Genomic DNA, 18,955 nt, shown 5'->3' on the forward strand with positions numbered 1-18,955 from the left:
GGGAACTTGAGACCCAGTGGTGAAAATCTTGTAGTGATGGCATCGTTAAGGAATATCTAGCTACTTTCCATCCTTCCGTAATGGCCAGGATATCTACTCTCCTTTTGGATACACCCAAGTCAAGTGTCCAGTGTATAGTTTGTCCAGTGGGAATAGCTATAATGCCTCAATATTTTGTCATTCTTGAAATAGGACTCTCTGAGGAATATGCCTTCCTCCCAAACTGTGCAAGCTGTCCACCAGCACAGAATAAAAAGCCTTTCCTCTAAAGTGTGACGTCTTGTAAACTACTGACAAAATCAGATATGCTGGCATTACAGTTTGAAAACCCTCCCTGCAGACTTGACAAAGAGACTAGCCAAGTTTTCTAGAAGTGCCAAGAGATTTTGGGTGCCTCAAGTTTTTTGGTGGCCCACTTAAGACACTTTAAAGAGGCTCCGATTTTTGCAGAGAGCAGATGCAGAGAGCAGCTCGTTCAGAAAATTGGTCCTCCTGAAGCTGTCTCAAATCAGTCACCCCAAATCACTAGAGACTTTTGAAGATCTTTGCTTCTTATTTTATGCACATGGGTGGTTCAACATCTCTCTAGCAGGATCTAGATGCTCTTCATTCACCGGGAATGCAAGCTCTCCCTCTCAATAGATGTAGTATGCCAAACTCTGTGTAGGTTGGCTGTAACTGATGTTTAAGTCTGAAAATTCCAAGCATTCTGCTCATTAGATAGTGAAAGGCTGTTGCCATCCATAGAAGAGGAAGTGATCAAGGCAGAATCATCTGTGGCTAATAATTAAGGGGGTGGAAGCTCCAATGCTGGCCCTGCCTATTCCTCCTCAGTCAGCCTGTGCAGGCCTTGCCTCTCAGGAGATGGAGTCCCAGAACTCAAGAGTGCACACTCTCCTTATCCATAGAAGAAGGATCTTCTTTCACAAAGCTGACAAACTGCAAAGGTAGAGCTCTAGGCCAAATCCCTTCTGAGATGAAAAGTCCAGAGAGAAGAAACTGCCCAGGAAGCACAACTCCAGGAAACAGACAATGCCGAGAAAGAAAACCCAGAAGCTGCAGTAATATATTGTGGCCCAACAGCCTGCAGCTTTCCTCTGCAAATCTGAAGTCTGCGTAGAGACTTGAACAGTGAATAAGTCAGGCTCTGATCTGACAAGCCCAACAAGGGTTCCCTTTGTAAGGCAAACAAAGGCCTTAAAACAATCTCTGAAGGAAAAGCTGGTTACAAAGACCCCACCAGTTCAAAGGATCCATTGCTTGGATTGGAGGAGGCTGTGTCAACCCCTGAAAACCCTAGAAACACAACAGGAACCAACCTGTAGCTCCAACTTCTTACCAAATGTGGAACACAAATGACTGGTAGGGGTTTTCTCTCTGAAGAAGACTGTGAGGGAAACTGAGAAGCATTCAGAGCCTCTCAGACTAGATACTTTGATCTTCTGTTAAACTACCTCATATCTTCAGACTTAGGGCTTGTCTACACTGGCACGTTACAGTGCTGCAACTTTCTCGCTCGGGGTGTGAAAAAACACCCCCCTGAGCGCAGCAAGTTGCAGCGCTGTAACGTGCCAGTGTAGACAGTGCACAAGCACTGGTAGCTATGCCCCTGGTGGAGGTGGTTTTTTTAGAGCGCTCCCAGCACTCTGCCGTGGCTACACATGCCATGTTACAGCGCTGCCACGGCAGCGCTGTAACATACCAATGTAGACTAGCCCTCAGTCCTGGATCCAGAGAATCTTGGATCCTTCCCTGAAAAACTTCAGTAACTACTGCATACTAGAAACAACTTAACACCAAACTATATATAAAAAATCCAGTTTAAATTTTTTCTCTCTCACACTCTCATTTAAATAAGAGAAAGTGATCAAAATTTGAACCTAAACTCCACTCTCGTTTAGGGAAACCACAAGGTGGTTATTTTCTGTAACCACCAGCAAGCAGAAAGTAGTAATGAAGGATGGGGAAGGGATTATGGAGGGGGCTTCTATACTGTGGATTTAAAGAAAACTGTATCCAAAACAGCATATATGCGCATTTATAACTCCCGCCCCTCAAAAACTACTTATTACTCTGAAAAGAGTTCTGTCTCTTCTGTGACAGGGTAAGCAATTTCTATAGTGTCTGCTGAGGCAATATCATGAAGGAAAAAGGAAAGACGAAGTTTTATCATAGCTTTTTAGAAACTCTGAAGAATCAATGACAGTTAACAAAAGCTGTTAGTTTGTAATACACTTTCAACTCTGGGATCCATTTTCATCAATGCTTGATAGACTTTAAAGGAATCTAAGATACAGAGAATTCAGCAGACTTCATTCTTAGTTCTCTGTGCATTAAGTATAACTATATACACTGGAAAACCAATTTAAGAAGCAAAAGGTAATTTGACAAATTAATATCTAAAGATATAAGTGTAGATCTCCCAATATCCAGTAGAACATGTACAATGTACAGCCAATTTATATATGAGCTACTTAAAACAGGCATACAGAACTGTGTGTCATGTCTACGTGGCCAGTGCTCAAAAATCTTCTAACATCTAGGTTACCGACATCTGTCCTAATTTCAGGATTACAAGGAGTTACATAAATGTTCTAGTTTGTTATAGTGCAACGCTAAATCATATAAAATGGTTTCTCCAAACAAGACTGCTTACTACTTACTGATGGGTGCAAAGACAGAGTTACAAAAGTCACATTTTAGCCTGAATACATACAATTTCTAAAGACTTAAAATGTCATCTGAGAAACTACTCCACAATCTAGCAAGTTTCAATAGTGCATCAGCTGCTCAGTAAAGTAGGTCATGAGAAAGAGGAAAACAACCGTCTCTCTCACATTGTTGTATTAAACCAACAACCTTGTCTAGAATTATTGAGTTCAGTTTTTCCTAATACACACCTGGTGCATTTGGATACAGAGGACAATGCCCTGTACTGCATTGTTCAGAAGAAAATACTGTAAAAAGAAATAACTAGGCTTGTTTCAGTGGAAGTCGTTGCACTTTCCAGTATTTCTTTGATCATTACTTCCAGTAAACAACAAAATGGACCTTACTAATAAGCTATAACAATAAAAAGGTAAAGTCAAAGGATCCCTCAGAGAGGAGGATTCATAGCAGCAAAATATGACAGTCATGGTAGCAGCTAAAGTAGCCAGTATCATCAATGTGGTTCTATGGAGGTTAAGAGGATCTCAAAGAACAAATGAAATATTAGACTAATAGATTAATATGAGTTGGAGTGGTTATATTGTAGAATTGTAGACCATTCTGGATACAAATGATAGCTAGTTTGTATTACAGATGCCTGAAATGGTGTTGCTGCAATGATTTTCTCCTGTATGGAAGACAGGCCTAACGAGCACCTGAGAAAGTCCCCTGTAGCTCACATGTTGGAGTTCCCAATAATCCACAATTCACCACTGTTAGAGTGATATCATCACGTATTTTAAAACCGTTCAGGTATGATTAAACATATAGATGAACTAAACCTAATAAAATATGAACAACAAAGATACATTGTTGGATCCCAAACTGTTTCAAATGTTCCTCAACCTTAATGCTTCTTTGTATGGTACTAATACAGACATAGCCATCTGCTATCCATTCTACTGAAGCCTACAAAGCAAATATATACAAAAGCAGTTTGCTAATTTAAACAGTCTAAATAAATTACAATGTACAATATTAAATTATCCCATTAGAAGGTTTATTTTTATACCTACAGTAGCAAGGCCCTAAAATAAGTAAGTAAAAGACTTCACCCTCTCCCCAAATAAGTAAGTAAAAGACTTCAATCGCTTACATGTATGGTAATCCCTGTAGGAGCCCTGAAGACTTGTTATTAGATGTATACAAACCGGTAACCTGTTTACATTTATAATTCAGGGTTTCACTAATCAGCATTTCATCTATAAGATTTCAGGGAGCAAAACACTATTCTTGTGCAGGGATATTTTTAAAATTTAGGAAATTGAAAATTACACCTATTTTTAATAACTTGAGTTTTATAGGCAATTAAAAAAACTACAAACAAAGAACAAGTCACTTATATAGAAAATAATACATACACAAAAGGAAAGCCACAATTAAATTATATAAGTCTTATGATTATGGGATTCAATAAATAATGTGGTGGTCATGGAGTACCAGTAAGAAACAGAAAAAAACCTACAGTGGCCAGAACATCAATCAACAAGTGCTTCCAGATTAGATAATGTTGCTCAGTTGATACTGGTGACAATGAAGGGTGGTATAGATTGTGAATACTGCTGTGTGGTACAATACATCCAGTTAGTTAGCAAAGAGTATACTGGAAATATAGAATCATAGGCCTGGAAGGGACCTCGAGAGGTCTTGTAGTCCAGTCCCCTGCATTCAAAGCAGGACCAAGTATTATCTAGACCATCCCTGACAGTTTGTCTAATCTGCTCTTAAAAATCCAATGACTGAGATTCCACCACCTCCCCAGGCAATTTATTCCAGTGCTGAAACACCCTGCAAGTTAGGAAGTTTTTCCTAATGTCCAACCTAAACCGCCCTTGCTGCAATTTAAGCCCATTGCTTCTTGTCCTATCCTGAAAGGTTAACAAGAACAATTTTTCTCCCTTCTCCTCGTAACAACCTTTTATGTACTTGAAAACGTATCATGTTCCCCCTCAGTCTTCTCTTCTCCAGACTAAACAAACCCAATTTTTTCAATCTTCCCTCATAGGTCATGTTTTCTAGACCTTTAATCATTTTTGTCTCTCTTCTCTGGACCTTTTATAATGTGTTCACCTCTTTCTTGAAATGCGACGCAGTGGTGGTTGTGGGGTGTGCCGGAAGCCGAGGCAGCAGTGGCAGGGGAGCACGTAACACATTAACGCCTCAGTATAGGGGCCCTGGGCTCCCCCTCACAACAGGGAGCGCACAGCCCCCAGGTCCCAACAACTAAAACCCTCTTTCCCTGAAACCACAGAGCTTGCTAACTCCCCTTGCCCCTACACCTGGCTGGCTGCTCATCTCCCCAGTGTCTTTACTTTTCCTTACCTTAAAACCAAAAAATCTGGAGTGTTAATAAAAATAAGAACCGCCTGCATTTAAGGCCAGTAGCAATTTTAATATGTGCCTAGTTAAAATATGGCACAGTCTCAAACTATTTTAACTGTCAACAGGATCAGAATATTGGCAATATTGCAAAAGGGAACTATCATAATCAAAAGGCTGTAGTGTAGTTCTCCTTTGTCTATTGCTCAACTTCTCTTCCACTGCAATTTTCAAGATCTGTAATTGTAATAGTTACAAGAATGCTAAAGCACTCTACAGTACACACTTTATCCAGAAAGCGATTTTTAAAAAATTCATCGAGCCAAAGAAGGGCAAAGCAAGTAAATACTATCGTAGGCAAAGTATTCGCCATACCAAAAGTATTCAATTAAGCACTGTGTATATTTGCTCATGATCCTGTCCCGCATTCAGCAGAATTTCCAATTTTGAAAGAGCACATAAATCTGTCTTGTTTATTCCAGTTGGAAAACATATTAATTATTTTCCTTTATTTGTACAGAAATACTTAAATTTACACAAATGTATTCTAATTATTAGTCTGTCCAGACCTTGGATAATTTAATCTTCAAGATGTTTAAAAGCTATTAAACTGTTTTGGAGTTTAAGGGTCAACTTGGTTTGTTACCATGTTACACAGAAATCCTTGCTAATAGTAGAAAATCCACTCCATCTGCCCAGTTCTCGTTGCCTTAGTAATAAAGCCACACAGGCATTAAAAGCTTCCTGCAGTACGTGTGTTTGTTACAAAGGGTCAGATATAAATATATATTTTTAATGTTCCAATTTGTTCTTTGAATACATGACAAACAGGGTAAAATGGATAACACTTACTAGGTTCTCAATTGCCATAAAACAAAATAAACTCAAGACTCTATTAAATGCAAAATTAAAATACAACAGAATCTATTTTTAGTTTCTAGGGGTTTTTCCAAAAAACAAAAACAAAAAACTTTAAATGTTTTAATTGTATTTGTTTAGTCTTTATAGTTTGAAAACAACTGCAGCGTAAATTTGAGGTTTTGTCAAAATCAGATTAAATGGGCACAATGACAGGAGAATGATAGTTTGTTTTCCTCTTTGCAACATGCCTATAAAGAATATACAAAACATCTACAGAGCAGGTAAGTCTTAAAACATTTATATTAGAATCAAGTATTTTAAATTACACTGTTCCAAATAAGTGCTTAATAGTCTCACCATGTACTTCTAGTTTATTTGCTGGTTTTGAACACAACAGTGTTGATCCATAGATTCTAGGACTGGGAGGGACCTCGAGAGGTCATCGAGTCCAGTCCCCTGCCCTCATGGCAGGACCAAATACTGTCTACTGATTTGCTTATACAAACCATTGTCGTTTGAAGTGCAACACCTTGGTTATTTAAAGTGGTGGCTCTGACTTGCATTTGCCTTAATATTTCTATTATTAAGGGCTGTACATTAACGTTAGAGGAGAAGGATTAGTAGCAGTACATTTGGCTATCTATATTTATAGTAGGTACCTGGTAGTACCCCATAATACCTGAGACTGCAAAGTGATTTCACTTATAACCACACCAACATTGCTGTTTTTGCAAACTCACTTTCTTAGAACACAGACTTTTTAGGTTGCAGGCTTGGTCTCTGCCTAAAGGTTAATTCTCAGGAAGTTACAGTAAAACTCCTTCATCCATTGTTGAGATCAGTGAGGATGGGTAAATAAATATAATCACATTAAGGTATATCAAAATATCTGAAACTTGACATGGCTGGAGTCCTCACTGAGGACTAGTGCCTTAACTTCATTTGAAGAACAGTGGTCTTGATTAAAGAAAGTGATAATAATTTGAAAATTGCATCCTGACCACATATATACAAAGTTTACAGGTGCAGACCTAGATGCACTATGCCTGTCACAATTCAGGGTCACCTTTATTCCCCATTAGTAGTCCAGCAAGGGGACACGCACTCTTAGGCTTCCAGCCCCCAAGCTGTTGCCTCTCGGGTGATGACACACGTCTCTCTTACTGCTGACCAGGGCATTTCCAGGCTGAACAGTTCCCTGAATTCACTGTTATTCCCAGCAAAAGACAATTTGCTTCAGCAGGCCTGCTTCACTTCTCCCCTCAGAGACTGTACAAAGTGAAATTGTCCCAGTTATATGGTACCACACAGTTCTTTCTAAACAAGCATATTTTATTCTTAAGGAAAAAGCTCTACATTGAAAACATTAAAACCAATACAAGAACCTACATGCATGCTAATAATCTTACCAGAGATTCCCTCACCCTCCCCCCCCCATCTTTTTCCAATAAGGGCTCTGGCAGGTGAGTCCTTCACTCCCACTTCTCCCCACCCCTCCCCCCAAGAGATCTCTTTTGTGGTCACAAGTTCATAACAGCTTGGGCTCAGAACTAGCTCTCAAGTCTTATGGGGCATCAGTAAGTCAAGTCCTTCCAACTCTTCCCTAAGGATTGGGGCCTTCCATGAACCAGAGGTCCTGCCCATTTGCTGGATCAGAACAAAGGCCCTGAATCAGTTTCAACTGGGGCTATATATTCAAAAGTTCTTTCCTTTGTCTGATGGTCTCTGGTGAATCCAGATTGGTTCTTTGAACTGTCCTTATGTCACAGGCGATCAGCAAACAAAAAGATCCTCCCCTCCACAACGCTTCAAAGACAGAGTCTGTAGGTGGGGTTTTGCAATACCTTCCTCCCCAGTACTTCCTAGAAATTCCACTTCATACTTATTGTCCCAAAGAGAAATCACATCTGCTATATTGTTCAGCATAGTCATTTGAAATTCACCTTATCTCCCAGAGATTGCATTAATCCTTCTTTCTCCTACAGAAGTCCCATACAATTCCCTCCCCCCCCCCAACAAAGATATTAAATGTAATTCAATAAGGTTTAACTTATTTCCATAAGGTTTGCCCAGGATATTGCTGGATATTGTCATGTGTGCCACAGTGCCTAAATGTTGATGCCTTGATCCTGAAAACACCTAAGCATATGCTTCAAGTCAATGGGATTTCTCATGGTGCTTAAAGTTACATGCGTGTAAATGTTACCAGGATCAGAAACAGCTCATAAATACATTGCTTAGCCAAGTCTGCACTTGTTGGTTCAAAGAAATTTACACGCTTTACTGGCTAAGCCAAAATCTTCTAGACAATTGCTTCCAGATATTCTTATTTTCCTTTTAGATTTTGCATTAATTTTTTGCATTTAATTTCATAATAAAATGTTAGCCTTGAAAGATTAAGAACTCTTTAACTAGTAAAATCTTAGAACTAAGATTATTCCAGTATACTCAACTCATCCACAGTACTTTCTGTTCATTTCTCTTGTTAACAGCATGTGCAACATCACCAAGTTAGTTTTGCCAAAGCATGCTGAAGTTTTGGAATTTCCTGACTTGATTAATGTTGCATGCAATACTACTACTGTTTCCCATTATCTCCTATTTCATGAAGGAATTCTGAATGTATGACTGGCCAGGCATGACTGACTCCTAGACTTTTAGGAGGTGAAGTAATGCCACATAATTTGAAAGGTAATGTCCCCTAGATTTGGGTTCAATCTATGAATTGAAACCACACTCTATTATTCAAGTTGATGCCAATATAACATTTTAGCAAATTATATTTTTTTAAATTTTATATAATTAGAATAGCTATATATTTAACATTTTACCTCAACTCAGTATACATATTGAGGAGGTGATTCCAGTTGTTCATCAAATAAGCACCAATGTAATGAGGCGATTACATTGGAATTGTGCTCTCTCTCAAACTACCAGAGGTGGGTATACAATAATGGACAGATTCTTGAGTGTGATATTCAATTTATACGTTTAGATTTTTTTTTTAAATTTAAAGGATAAAGGAAAACATCAATTAGCGCATGTATATAACATTTTTAAAAGTGCCCCCCCCTCTTTAAAACCAGAATTTTTTAAAAAATACTTATTTTACTTACAGATTATTTAAAAGTTAAATAGTTGTTTCAGCTGCCATCTTTCTGAGGTACCCAAATCCATTGTTGACAACTGTTCCTTGTGGGGAGGGCTTTTGTTTTTGTAAGAGGGTAGTTGATTTATCCATTAAAATGTGGGAGAGCTGCACTAATTCCAGACCTCCTGTCTATACTCCCCCTAATGCTGACCTATTATCGGCTTGAACTCCCCATCCCTGCCGTTGCTGCTTGGATGAACAGTTTAGTTCTCAAAGTGCTGCCTGAATCCCATGTATAAATATGTCTCTGCTACTGCCACAGCTAATCAAGCCTTAAGACGTAGATGCAGCTACAATGAAGATTAAGGGAAAGATTCTTACTGATGATTAAGATTATAACAATCTTCTCTCCTAAAATAAAGTCAGAAGAGTTAGCATTAGTACTCCACCTCCCCAAAAGCAAGGAGCGGCGCAGCTATCATGGCTAGTATGACTAAGCCTGCTTTGAGCTGAGAACATGGAACTCTGTGTCTTCAAGCTCAGCTCCTAGTTCTAATTCTGTTTATCTGTCATTATCCCTTCAAGATCACTCAAGAAGAAAAGAAAAAGAACGACAGACGAAAAAAATGAACACCCAGCACAGATCATTAGCAATCAGGGTGGGTGCACCTCTGAGAAACTGAGGTTGCTAGAGGTCAGGCTTCACCATAAATTTTGAAATCTCTTAGTGAAATGTTATCTGTCACACATTCCAGATTCATGATGGAGTTGGCTTACAGAGCTAAGGCAAGTGGTATTCTCACCACCACAGCTGGTTTTATACATGGCTTTTTTTTTTAAACGTTTTATACACAAAGGATCTTTACTCTGCAGCTACCCCACACTACATAATTATACAAGATGTGCTTGTTTGCTAGCTTTATTCTCACAGGTCACCCTGACTTACTGATGATCTGCAGCAAATGAGATAGGAGGGAAGACAGTTAGACCAGCAGTGGCATAAGTCTCATGCCAAGGCTGACTAGTTGCAGCAGAAAGCTATGAAAACTTTTATGCTGTGTGGCTTGGGAGGAAGCAAAAAAAGTAGTTTTCCTCCACCATAGCATCCACAAAATCTTACACAGCAGATTTGTTTTGGGTGGTAGAGCCCGGTAAATCCAGACTGCCTGAGCTCAGTAGCTGATCTGAGCCCACCCCACTGCAAGAAAATGTGTTATTTTGCAGAGAAGACTGATCAGTTTAGGAATGGGCTGTCTGCTTCTATGGTGAGACTGGACAAGGCCTCAGGGACTTGGGCAAGGCCTCATCTTTCCTGCTAGTTTCAATCAGCGATGATCACCAGGGTAACGGAGGTGCTGAGAGAACTTCATCCCAAAACCTGTGCATGGGATCCATGTACTTCTTGGCTGGGGAAGGCCAGTTAGGAATACTGGATCCCTGGCTTGAGAAGACTGTCAATGGTTCTCAGAAAGGGCAGGTTGTCTATTGCTTTGAAAGAAACAGTCTGGTTTTTGCTCAAAAAAATCATCGCTTGATACTGATTGTTTAGTTAAATTTCAGCCAGCATCGCATCTTCCCTTCTTGAGTAAGTGGGACATTACCCTGGTGTTATCCGAAACGGTGATCTGCTAGGTCACTCCAATCCTTGACTCTAGGAGCCAGCTTTACCCTGCTCTGCTGTGAGAACCCCCACTCCTGGGCTGTTCACGCACAGCCTCTGTCATGTAAGCTGCTCCTTGGATTGTGCAACCAAATGATTTAGTTGGGGATTGGTCCTGCTTTGAGCAGGGGGTTGGACTAGATGACCTGCTGAGGTCCCTTCCAACCCTGATATTCTATGATTCTATGACACCAGCCAATATCTCCGGTCTCAGACACAACCCTAGGAACCTCCGTCTTGCAGTGTCCCGTTATGCCTGCTGGACGCTGCAAGCTTATATGAGTTCATCAATTTAACAAAGATATTGATATGTACCAGACTTGTTATCCCAAGGGGAGTCTCTCACACGCTTCAAACCAAACACACTGCTTCAGGTAGAACAAACAAACAGATTTATTAACTACAAAGATAGATTTTAAGTGATTATAAGTCAAAGCACAAGTCAGATTTAGTCAAATGAAATAAAAGCAAAACGCAGTCTAAGCTGAGCTTAACACTTTCAGTGCCCTTTCAAACTTAGATACTTCTCATCACAGGCTGGCTGGTTGCCCTTCAGCCAGGCTCTCCCCTTTGATCAGCGCTTCAGTCGCTTGGTGATGATGTCTGTAGATGGAGGTGGAAGAGAGAGGGAGAGCATGACAAATGTCTCTCCCTTTTATCATGTCCTTTTTCCCCTCTTGGCTTTGCCCCCCCCCCCTTCAGAGTCAGGTGAGCATTACCTCATTGCAGTCCCAAACTGACCAAAGGAAAGTGGGGGGGAGGGGGAAGTACTCACTCGAGAATCCAGCAGATCCTTTGTTGTCTAGGCCAGCGTCCTTTGTTCCTGTGAGGCTGGGCTGGGTTTGTCCCATACATGCCCTGATGAGGTGTGAACTGCCTCTCTGCTCTTGGAGAGTTTTCTCTTGGGCTTGCTTTAAGCCATGAGGACACATTTTCAGCCTCATAACTATATACATGAAATTACAACCTATAACATTACTATAACAACAATTACTATAACATTACTTTAACAACAATGCTCAGTGCATCATGAGCCTTCCGAAGACACCCGACATGACGAACTTTGCATTGGATTCCACACAATCATTTTACAAGGATGTACATGGGGGTCCTGGGTGTTCCCCCGAGGTACAGAGCATCACAGTAAGACTGTGGAGAAGGTTGTAGGGAGATGCCTTTGATCTTCTTGACCCTCGTTAATCAAGATACAGACCTGGCTTTGGCACAAAGACTGCACTGGTCAACAATCTCCTCCTGACGGTGGATGAAGACTAGGTGTCCATGCCAGTATTAGATTAATCAGCTACTTTCAATACCGTTTATCGTAAGATGTTGCTGACTTGCTTGCGGACCTTGGCAGGAACAGACTGGGCTGCCTTTAATTGGCTTCATTTTTTTCTCTCAGAGATCTCGATGGGTAGTTGTGATTGCTCCTCTTCCTGAAGAACTCAGATCAAGGTGCTGCAGGATGTCATTCTGTAACCCCACCTGTTCACAACTGAGGTGATGATTGTGGGATGGGGGGAATCAACCTCAGGAAATGGTATAGGCAATATCAACTCCTGTGATGAGGGAGTGAATCTACCATTTGTTACCAGGTTTTGCAACTTAGGATGATTCCAGGCCCTTTGCTGCTGTTAAACAATCAAATTATAGCTGTGACCTAGCCATCTTTTAACCATCTATGTCTGGTTAAAGGTTGCAAGCCTTCCTTTCAGATACAAACCATGCCATAGTTATCCATGCCTTTGTTACCTCAAGATTGGACTACTGCAATGTACTGTACATGGGGCTAGTCCTTAAAGTCAAACTAGAGATTAAAGCTGGTGCAGAACATAGTGGCATGGTTATTGAGTGGGCATCTCACTGTCACCATGTGACACCAGCGCTCCAGGCTCTGCAATGGCTGCCTATAGGTCTCTAGGTGAATTTTAAGGTGTTGGCTACAACCTTTAAATAGAACCCCATGAAATTATTTTTCTATTATAATCTTTCATTTTATTTTTAGGGAATTTCTTGTCATTTCATTTTATCCCGCTGGGATGACGGAGGAGTGGCCAAATCAAACCTGAGCAGTGCTGCAACCCTTTGCACCAGATTGCAATGCCAATCACTAAAGTTCAGCCACCCCCGCCAGGCTGGAGAGGCAGCCCAGGCAAACCTTGGGCATTTGGGGCTGTATTAGTAGGAGCATTGCCAGCAGATCGAGGGACGTGATCATTCCCCTCTATTCGGCATTGGTGAGGCCTCATCTGGAGTACTGTGTCCAGTTTTGGGCCCCACACTACAAGAAGGATGTGGAAAAATTGGAAAGAGTCCAGCGGAGGGCAACAAAAATGATTGGGGGCTGGAGAACATGACTCATGAAGCGAGGCTGAGGGAACTGGGATTATTTAGTCTGCAGAAGAGAAGAATGAGGGGGGATTTGATAGCTGCTTTCAACTACCTGAAAGGGGGTTCCAAAGAGGATGGATCTAGACTGTACTCAGTGGTAGCAGATGACAGAACAAGGAGTAATGGTCTCAAGTTGCAGTGGGGTCTAGGTTGGATATTAGGAAAAACTTTTTCACTAGGAGGGTGGTGAAGCACTGGAATGGGTTACCAAGAGAGGTGGTGGAATCTCTTTCCTTAGAGGTTTTTAAGGTCAGGCTTGACAAAGCCCTGGCTGGGATGATTTAGTTGGGGATTGGTCCTGCTTTGAGCAGGAGGTTGGACTAGATGGTCCGTTCCAACCCTGATATTCTATGAAACCTGAGCAGCATTTTATTCTATTTCATTTTATACTTTTTTAAAAAAAAGTATTATTTCATGTTTTCTCATATTTGCGAAAAACACGAGGCTCTACCTATGAATTCCTAACTGGCCTAGGTCCAACCTACCTGAGGGATTGACTCTCTCCCTGAGCCACCCTGGTCAAAAGAGGGGGCTGCTGGAAGACCGCTCTCTGTGAAGACCTCAAGATTCTGGGACTTGCTTTATCTGAAATGGCCTGCATCCAGTGACCTTCCAGGCATGTCGCAAAAAACATCTATTTGATAAAAAGAACGAGGAGTACTTGTGGCACCTTAGAGACTAGCAAATTTATTTGGGCATAAGCTTTCGTGGGCTAAAACCCACTTCATCAGATGCATGCAGACTAACATGGCTACCACTCTGAAATCAATTTGACAGGGTTTTTGGAGAGGGCTGTGGATATGATTCTTAGATGATGTCTGGCAGAGTTCCTATTTGAATTATTTTATTGCTGCTGGGTTTTTGTTGCAACACTCATAAATTAGGACACCTACAGCACTGCATAAGCATATTTTGTATTTAAATAAAATAAATAGGAAATTAATCCTCAAAATGCCACAATCAAAATGTACAGTCATGATTATACAGTAGAACAGCATTTATAAAATCTTCTACATCATGACCCCCGTCCTTCCCTATACCATGACTACCTTATGAGCCTTCTCCCACTTAACAATATGTTCATGACTCCAGATTGAGAACTCATGCTCTAGAAGGGCTTTAGACTTCTAGTGTTCTAGGCTGAAATGGAAAAGATTAAGCTGGCCCTAAAATGTCTATTTATAATTTACCATTAACTCACTTTCCTGGCAAGAAATGCAACTGCAATGTCTCTATTCTCTCCCAATGATTAACCGTGGCTGTTCAAGAAACTCTGGCAGCTAAGCAACAGATTCTGATGACCTAGAAAACTTCAGCACACCAAAGAGCAACTTTTGTGGATTATGCTGAAGCTAAACTGGAGGAAAATGCAGAATAATGTCCAATTAAAATCTTCAAACTTTGTTGATACATCTATCTGTACATAATTCTCACCTACAAATGCATTTTACTATAAACACCTAAATGCCACCAATCAATGACAATCTAAGGAAATCAATAATATTCCCAAATTAATTTTCATCCCTGTATATTTGATTAGTGTACTCTTAACCTAGCTCTTACCTTTTAAAACCCAACGGAAAAGGTTCTGGCTTTCTTTTAGTATTTTATACTGTGATAATTAGAGCACTTTTTGAGAGATATTCCTGAAGTATATTTTCAGTGCTTGTATGTGATACACGAATTCATCATTGTTACATAAGTGCATTTAATACATGCAAGTACTTCTAAAATTTTAATGTTCTTGGAAGATTGGTAGTGTCCCTTTTTGTGATTTGTTATTATGTTGGTCCCTTGGTATGTGTTTAGTTCTCCTATTGTGGGTTTTCTGAAAAGTGATACCTGGATAAAAGTAGTTATTAAAACTAGAATAAACTTATGTCATAACATTCTGCAGAAAAAAACAAACACCTTTTAAACAGCAGTTCAATAGCTCAGTATAAACATTTGAAAATAAAAGACTGCAAGTGAGGGATATTTTAAGATGTTCAGTTTTGTGAATATTTGCTTGGCCACTATGCCGTCTTTAAAAACTACATACATTTTTTTCCCTCCTTTCATCTTGACTGACAAAGATACAGAGACTAAAGCACTATTTGGGCTTGTCTACACGCGGAAAAGGCTGTGAAAAGCTAGTGCAGTATAGCTATCACTCAGTATTAACCTAAACTGCTATTGCGGTTTAGATTAACCCACTTCTTAATCTAAATTGCAAAAAGGTACTCAGTGTGGAATAAGAGTGCCCACACAAGGAATTAGTGTGGAACAGCTAATTGCGCAGTAAATTTACACCCTAGCTATTTCATGCTCACCTCCATGAATTTTAATGTGGATAAGCCCTTAAACATATTAGAATTTGCTTTTTTTATTATTATGATGCAGTTGATGCATATCTATGCTTGCATACATAGTCAAACATAGTAACTCAAAGAGCCTACCTCTTCATGTCTCATCAGTTCTATCATTTCCATAACACTAATAAAATGGTAGCAACGATCCGAGTGGTCAACCAGATAGGTAGGAAAGGGACGATTCTGCCAAAGTCTCCATTCAGATAGGGAAAGTTCACGAGTTCCTTCCACTCGAGATGCCTGCAGTGTCAAATAAATATTAACATGAAGATTTCAATCATGCAATTGGTTCACAAAACAAACAGAAACAACGAGGAGTCCTTGTGGCACCTTAGAGACTAACAAATTTATATGGGCATAAGCTTTCGTGGGCTAAAACCCACTTCATCAGATGAATCAGAGGACTCCTCGTTGTTTTTGCTGATACAGACTAACACGGCTACCACTCTAAAACAAATAGAGTCCCAGTTCTCTATGGAAACCACCCTCAAATGTCCTGAACAAAAGAGAAGGCCAATAAACTTATTGTTATAAGGGAGATAGGTCTGTTTTAATAAAAGGAAATATTCTCTGCTTTTAGTCTGAACTATGTATTCTGTACTACTTTCCAAGTAACCAAAAGAAACCCGTAACTATTGCCATTTGTCATGCACAAAGCATGCGGATCTAAAATGTGAAGTGACAGATGGGGATCCCTATTTATTCTTTTGCATCAAGAAAGAGCCCACTGAGTGGGAGTCTTGCCTTCTCTAAGTTAACAGAGGGGTTTCAAAATACCCATAATTACTGAATATCATCACTGAGGATATAGTCTCCTTTTTACAAAGGTGTGTACATAACTTTTGGAAGTGTTAACACAAGTTGTTTGTATCCAACAGAAATAAGTTTCCTATGCCTATAATAGCAGCAGGAGACATGACAATATTCTACAAATATTTTAATGTACAGGAAGTGGGTTTCAGATATTAGAAAAATCTCACATGTCGAACAATCTTCAATTACAATTCCCTGGTTCTCTCATATATAGATATCAGAAGGTACTTAAATTGTACTTTTAGATAGGCTTCCTTAGAATCTTTGTAATTAATTTTATTCACTACCCAGAAGTCTTTGGGGTTATTTTCCCTGTCAAAGGATTTCTTTGAATTGTTCTCAAATATATGAAGAAGAATCTTGGTCTGGGAAACTCATTAGGTAATATTCTGTCAGCATTTGGCATCACCACAGCAGAAGTAGTTCAGATTTCTCTATAATATTACAATAATTTCTACACTGTAAAATTATCTGATCAATTATAATATTAAGGAAAAACACGTCCAAAAATCAATGGCAGAGATTCACTTCTGTAATTTCTTCTGGGTCTTCTAGTGACATTACATTAAGGTTGAACTTACTGCTATTTCCTCCATATTTTCTAAAGTTTCAAAGTGACTTTGAGACAATATTGGTTCTTTGACTCCATCACTTTCTTTTAGTTTGTATAAGCTGTTCCATACTTCAAATTCCTCTGACGTTAGGAACCAATTTTCACGAGAGTCTGTTTGCTTTGTGCCTGCAAATAGGTAAAAATGAAAAACATCTTAGGAAAAATAAATCTATGTAACAAAGAAAAAGATACAGTGATTAATTAGGACCTCATATGATACCAGCCACAGGAAAACAAATTCCCATTGCCACATTGGTAGTAAATATTAACCTTTTCAGTCCTATTTTTCTTGTATATTAAATTTATTTGCATATTAACTTTTCTCCCAGAATCTTTATGATATCAGCAAAGAGTGAGTTTGAATTTGAAGGCCAGAGTGCTGGTTTTCAACCTGTGAGTGACCGTATTCACGTGACCCAATATTGGGCTATACTTTATTATGGCTGGCACCTCCAAATATGTGGGGAAATATATGTCTAGGAAAAAGACCAAAGTACGGAAATATGTATAAACAAGAGTGGGTGGTTGATGAGGGGTGCCTAAGATTTAGTTATGTTGTTTGCTTGATAAGAGGTACTTGTTATTGCAGATGTCTTCTGTAATGGATAAAATAAGGATCCACTGAAAGATGTTTATGTTAACTCAGTAAGAACTGGCAGTTATCACAGCTGTCAGTAATAACGACCAGATTAGAATCCTCTTTAGTTTATCAATCATGCACCCTAAAGATATCATAAGGAAATTCCATCAATAGTTAGGTAAAAAAAAGTCAAAACAGGTCATAGTAAAATTAATCATGGGAAGTATTTTCCTTCCAAAAAGGAATTTCTCTGTCTCAGAGGTTTTGGGAGTTGGATTGGGAATTAACAGTCAGCATTCCACCAAGTACAGAGAAAGGGACCAAACTACCTTTTCTTCACCTACATCAAGTGGTAAAGTATGTCTTCTTTCTGTATTCTGGATAGTGCTATACTAAACACTGATTGTTAATCTTTGATTGAATAATTCTATTTCAGCTTGTTATTTGATAATCTCTAATTGCTAATGACTTCAAACATGCAGCAACACAAACAAATGGATAGGCAGAAAAATCAGTTGTCAGAAGTGAAAAAAATTCAAATGTTCTGTTTTATGGAGAAATAGTGGACAGAGGTGTGTGTATACTTGTAAACAAACACTGGCAAGCCCTGCAGGTGATGATAATTATCACACAGGGCAAACATAGTTCCTCAGTTAATCATATGTTGCCAAAAGACCAAGGAGAAAACTGAAAATATCAGATGGAATTATTGAAAAAGCCCTGTTAGTGCACTGTCTAAACAGTGAAAATCTGTTAAAACCAAACAACTAATTAACCCTTTGACTATTTTGGTCTCCATTTTACCTATCAAGGGCATGTGGATGGGGAAGAGAGTACACAGGAAAGAACTAGAGCAATCTTTGGGGAGGAGGAAGAGAAAGGAAGCAGAGTACCCAGAGTGCTAATTCTTGTCCTCAGTTGACACCTTATGTAGCCAACACCAAACTCCTCAAATGAACACTCTGGCATTGGGGCATCAGAACAATGGAGTGAGTCCTCAATTCACAAGGGGACTACCCACTGTTCGTAACTGTCCTTTCCAGGTGCCTCACTCAGATGTCACAAAAATACATAACTTTCATATATCAATTCAAAGACTGGTTCATGATATATGATCACAGGCAAAAATAAACTGTAGAAGGAAACCGGTTTCATGTAACTTTTATACTTATATGAAAGGCATATTTGTCCTCAGTACATTACAGTATAAACACATGCAGTTTTTCAGATTATATATGACATCTACCTAAACTGCTTTAAGTGCACAACCACACAACACACATCACAATATTAATAAAAGCACAGAATTATTATTCAAATATCACTTTATGCTGAGACACTAAAAAATTCCCACACCCCAAGAACAAACCAACCCCTCCCACCCTCACCTGCAAGAGAAAATGGGTCTTATAGTGGCATCAGACTTGGAAAAAGGAAACTGGACCAAACACAGAAAGCAAATTCCAGGGTGGAGTGTCTTCCAACACCACCACCCTGCTTCCAATCATACAGTTCTAGGAATCATCCACGCAAGAGACCCAATTGGAATCAAATTTAAAGGTAC

At 39.5% G+C, this 18,955-nt stretch overlaps 1 protein-coding gene across 2 annotated transcripts in view; it reads right to left on the minus strand.

The window, feature by feature from the left end:
- The window catches only part of FANCM (FA complementation group M), a 137,797-nt gene that overhangs the window by 20,331 nt on the left and 98,511 nt on the right, over positions 1-18,955 (minus strand). For both annotated transcript variants that reach the window (XM_054026571.1, XM_054026572.1), the window contains exons 12-13: positions 16,780-16,937; positions 15,473-15,625 (exon numbers count right to left, since the gene is read on the minus strand). In XM_054026571.1, coding sequence (XP_053882546.1) covers positions 15,473-15,625; positions 16,780-16,937 — 311 coding nt within the window. The remainder of the gene's footprint in view (positions 1-15,472; positions 15,626-16,779; positions 16,938-18,955) is intronic.

Source organism: Malaclemys terrapin, chromosome 4 (genome assembly GCF_027887155.1).
Source record: "Malaclemys terrapin pileata isolate rMalTer1 chromosome 4, rMalTer1.hap1, whole genome shotgun sequence".
NCBI classification, from domain to species: Eukaryota; Metazoa; Chordata; order Testudines; family Emydidae; genus Malaclemys; species Malaclemys terrapin.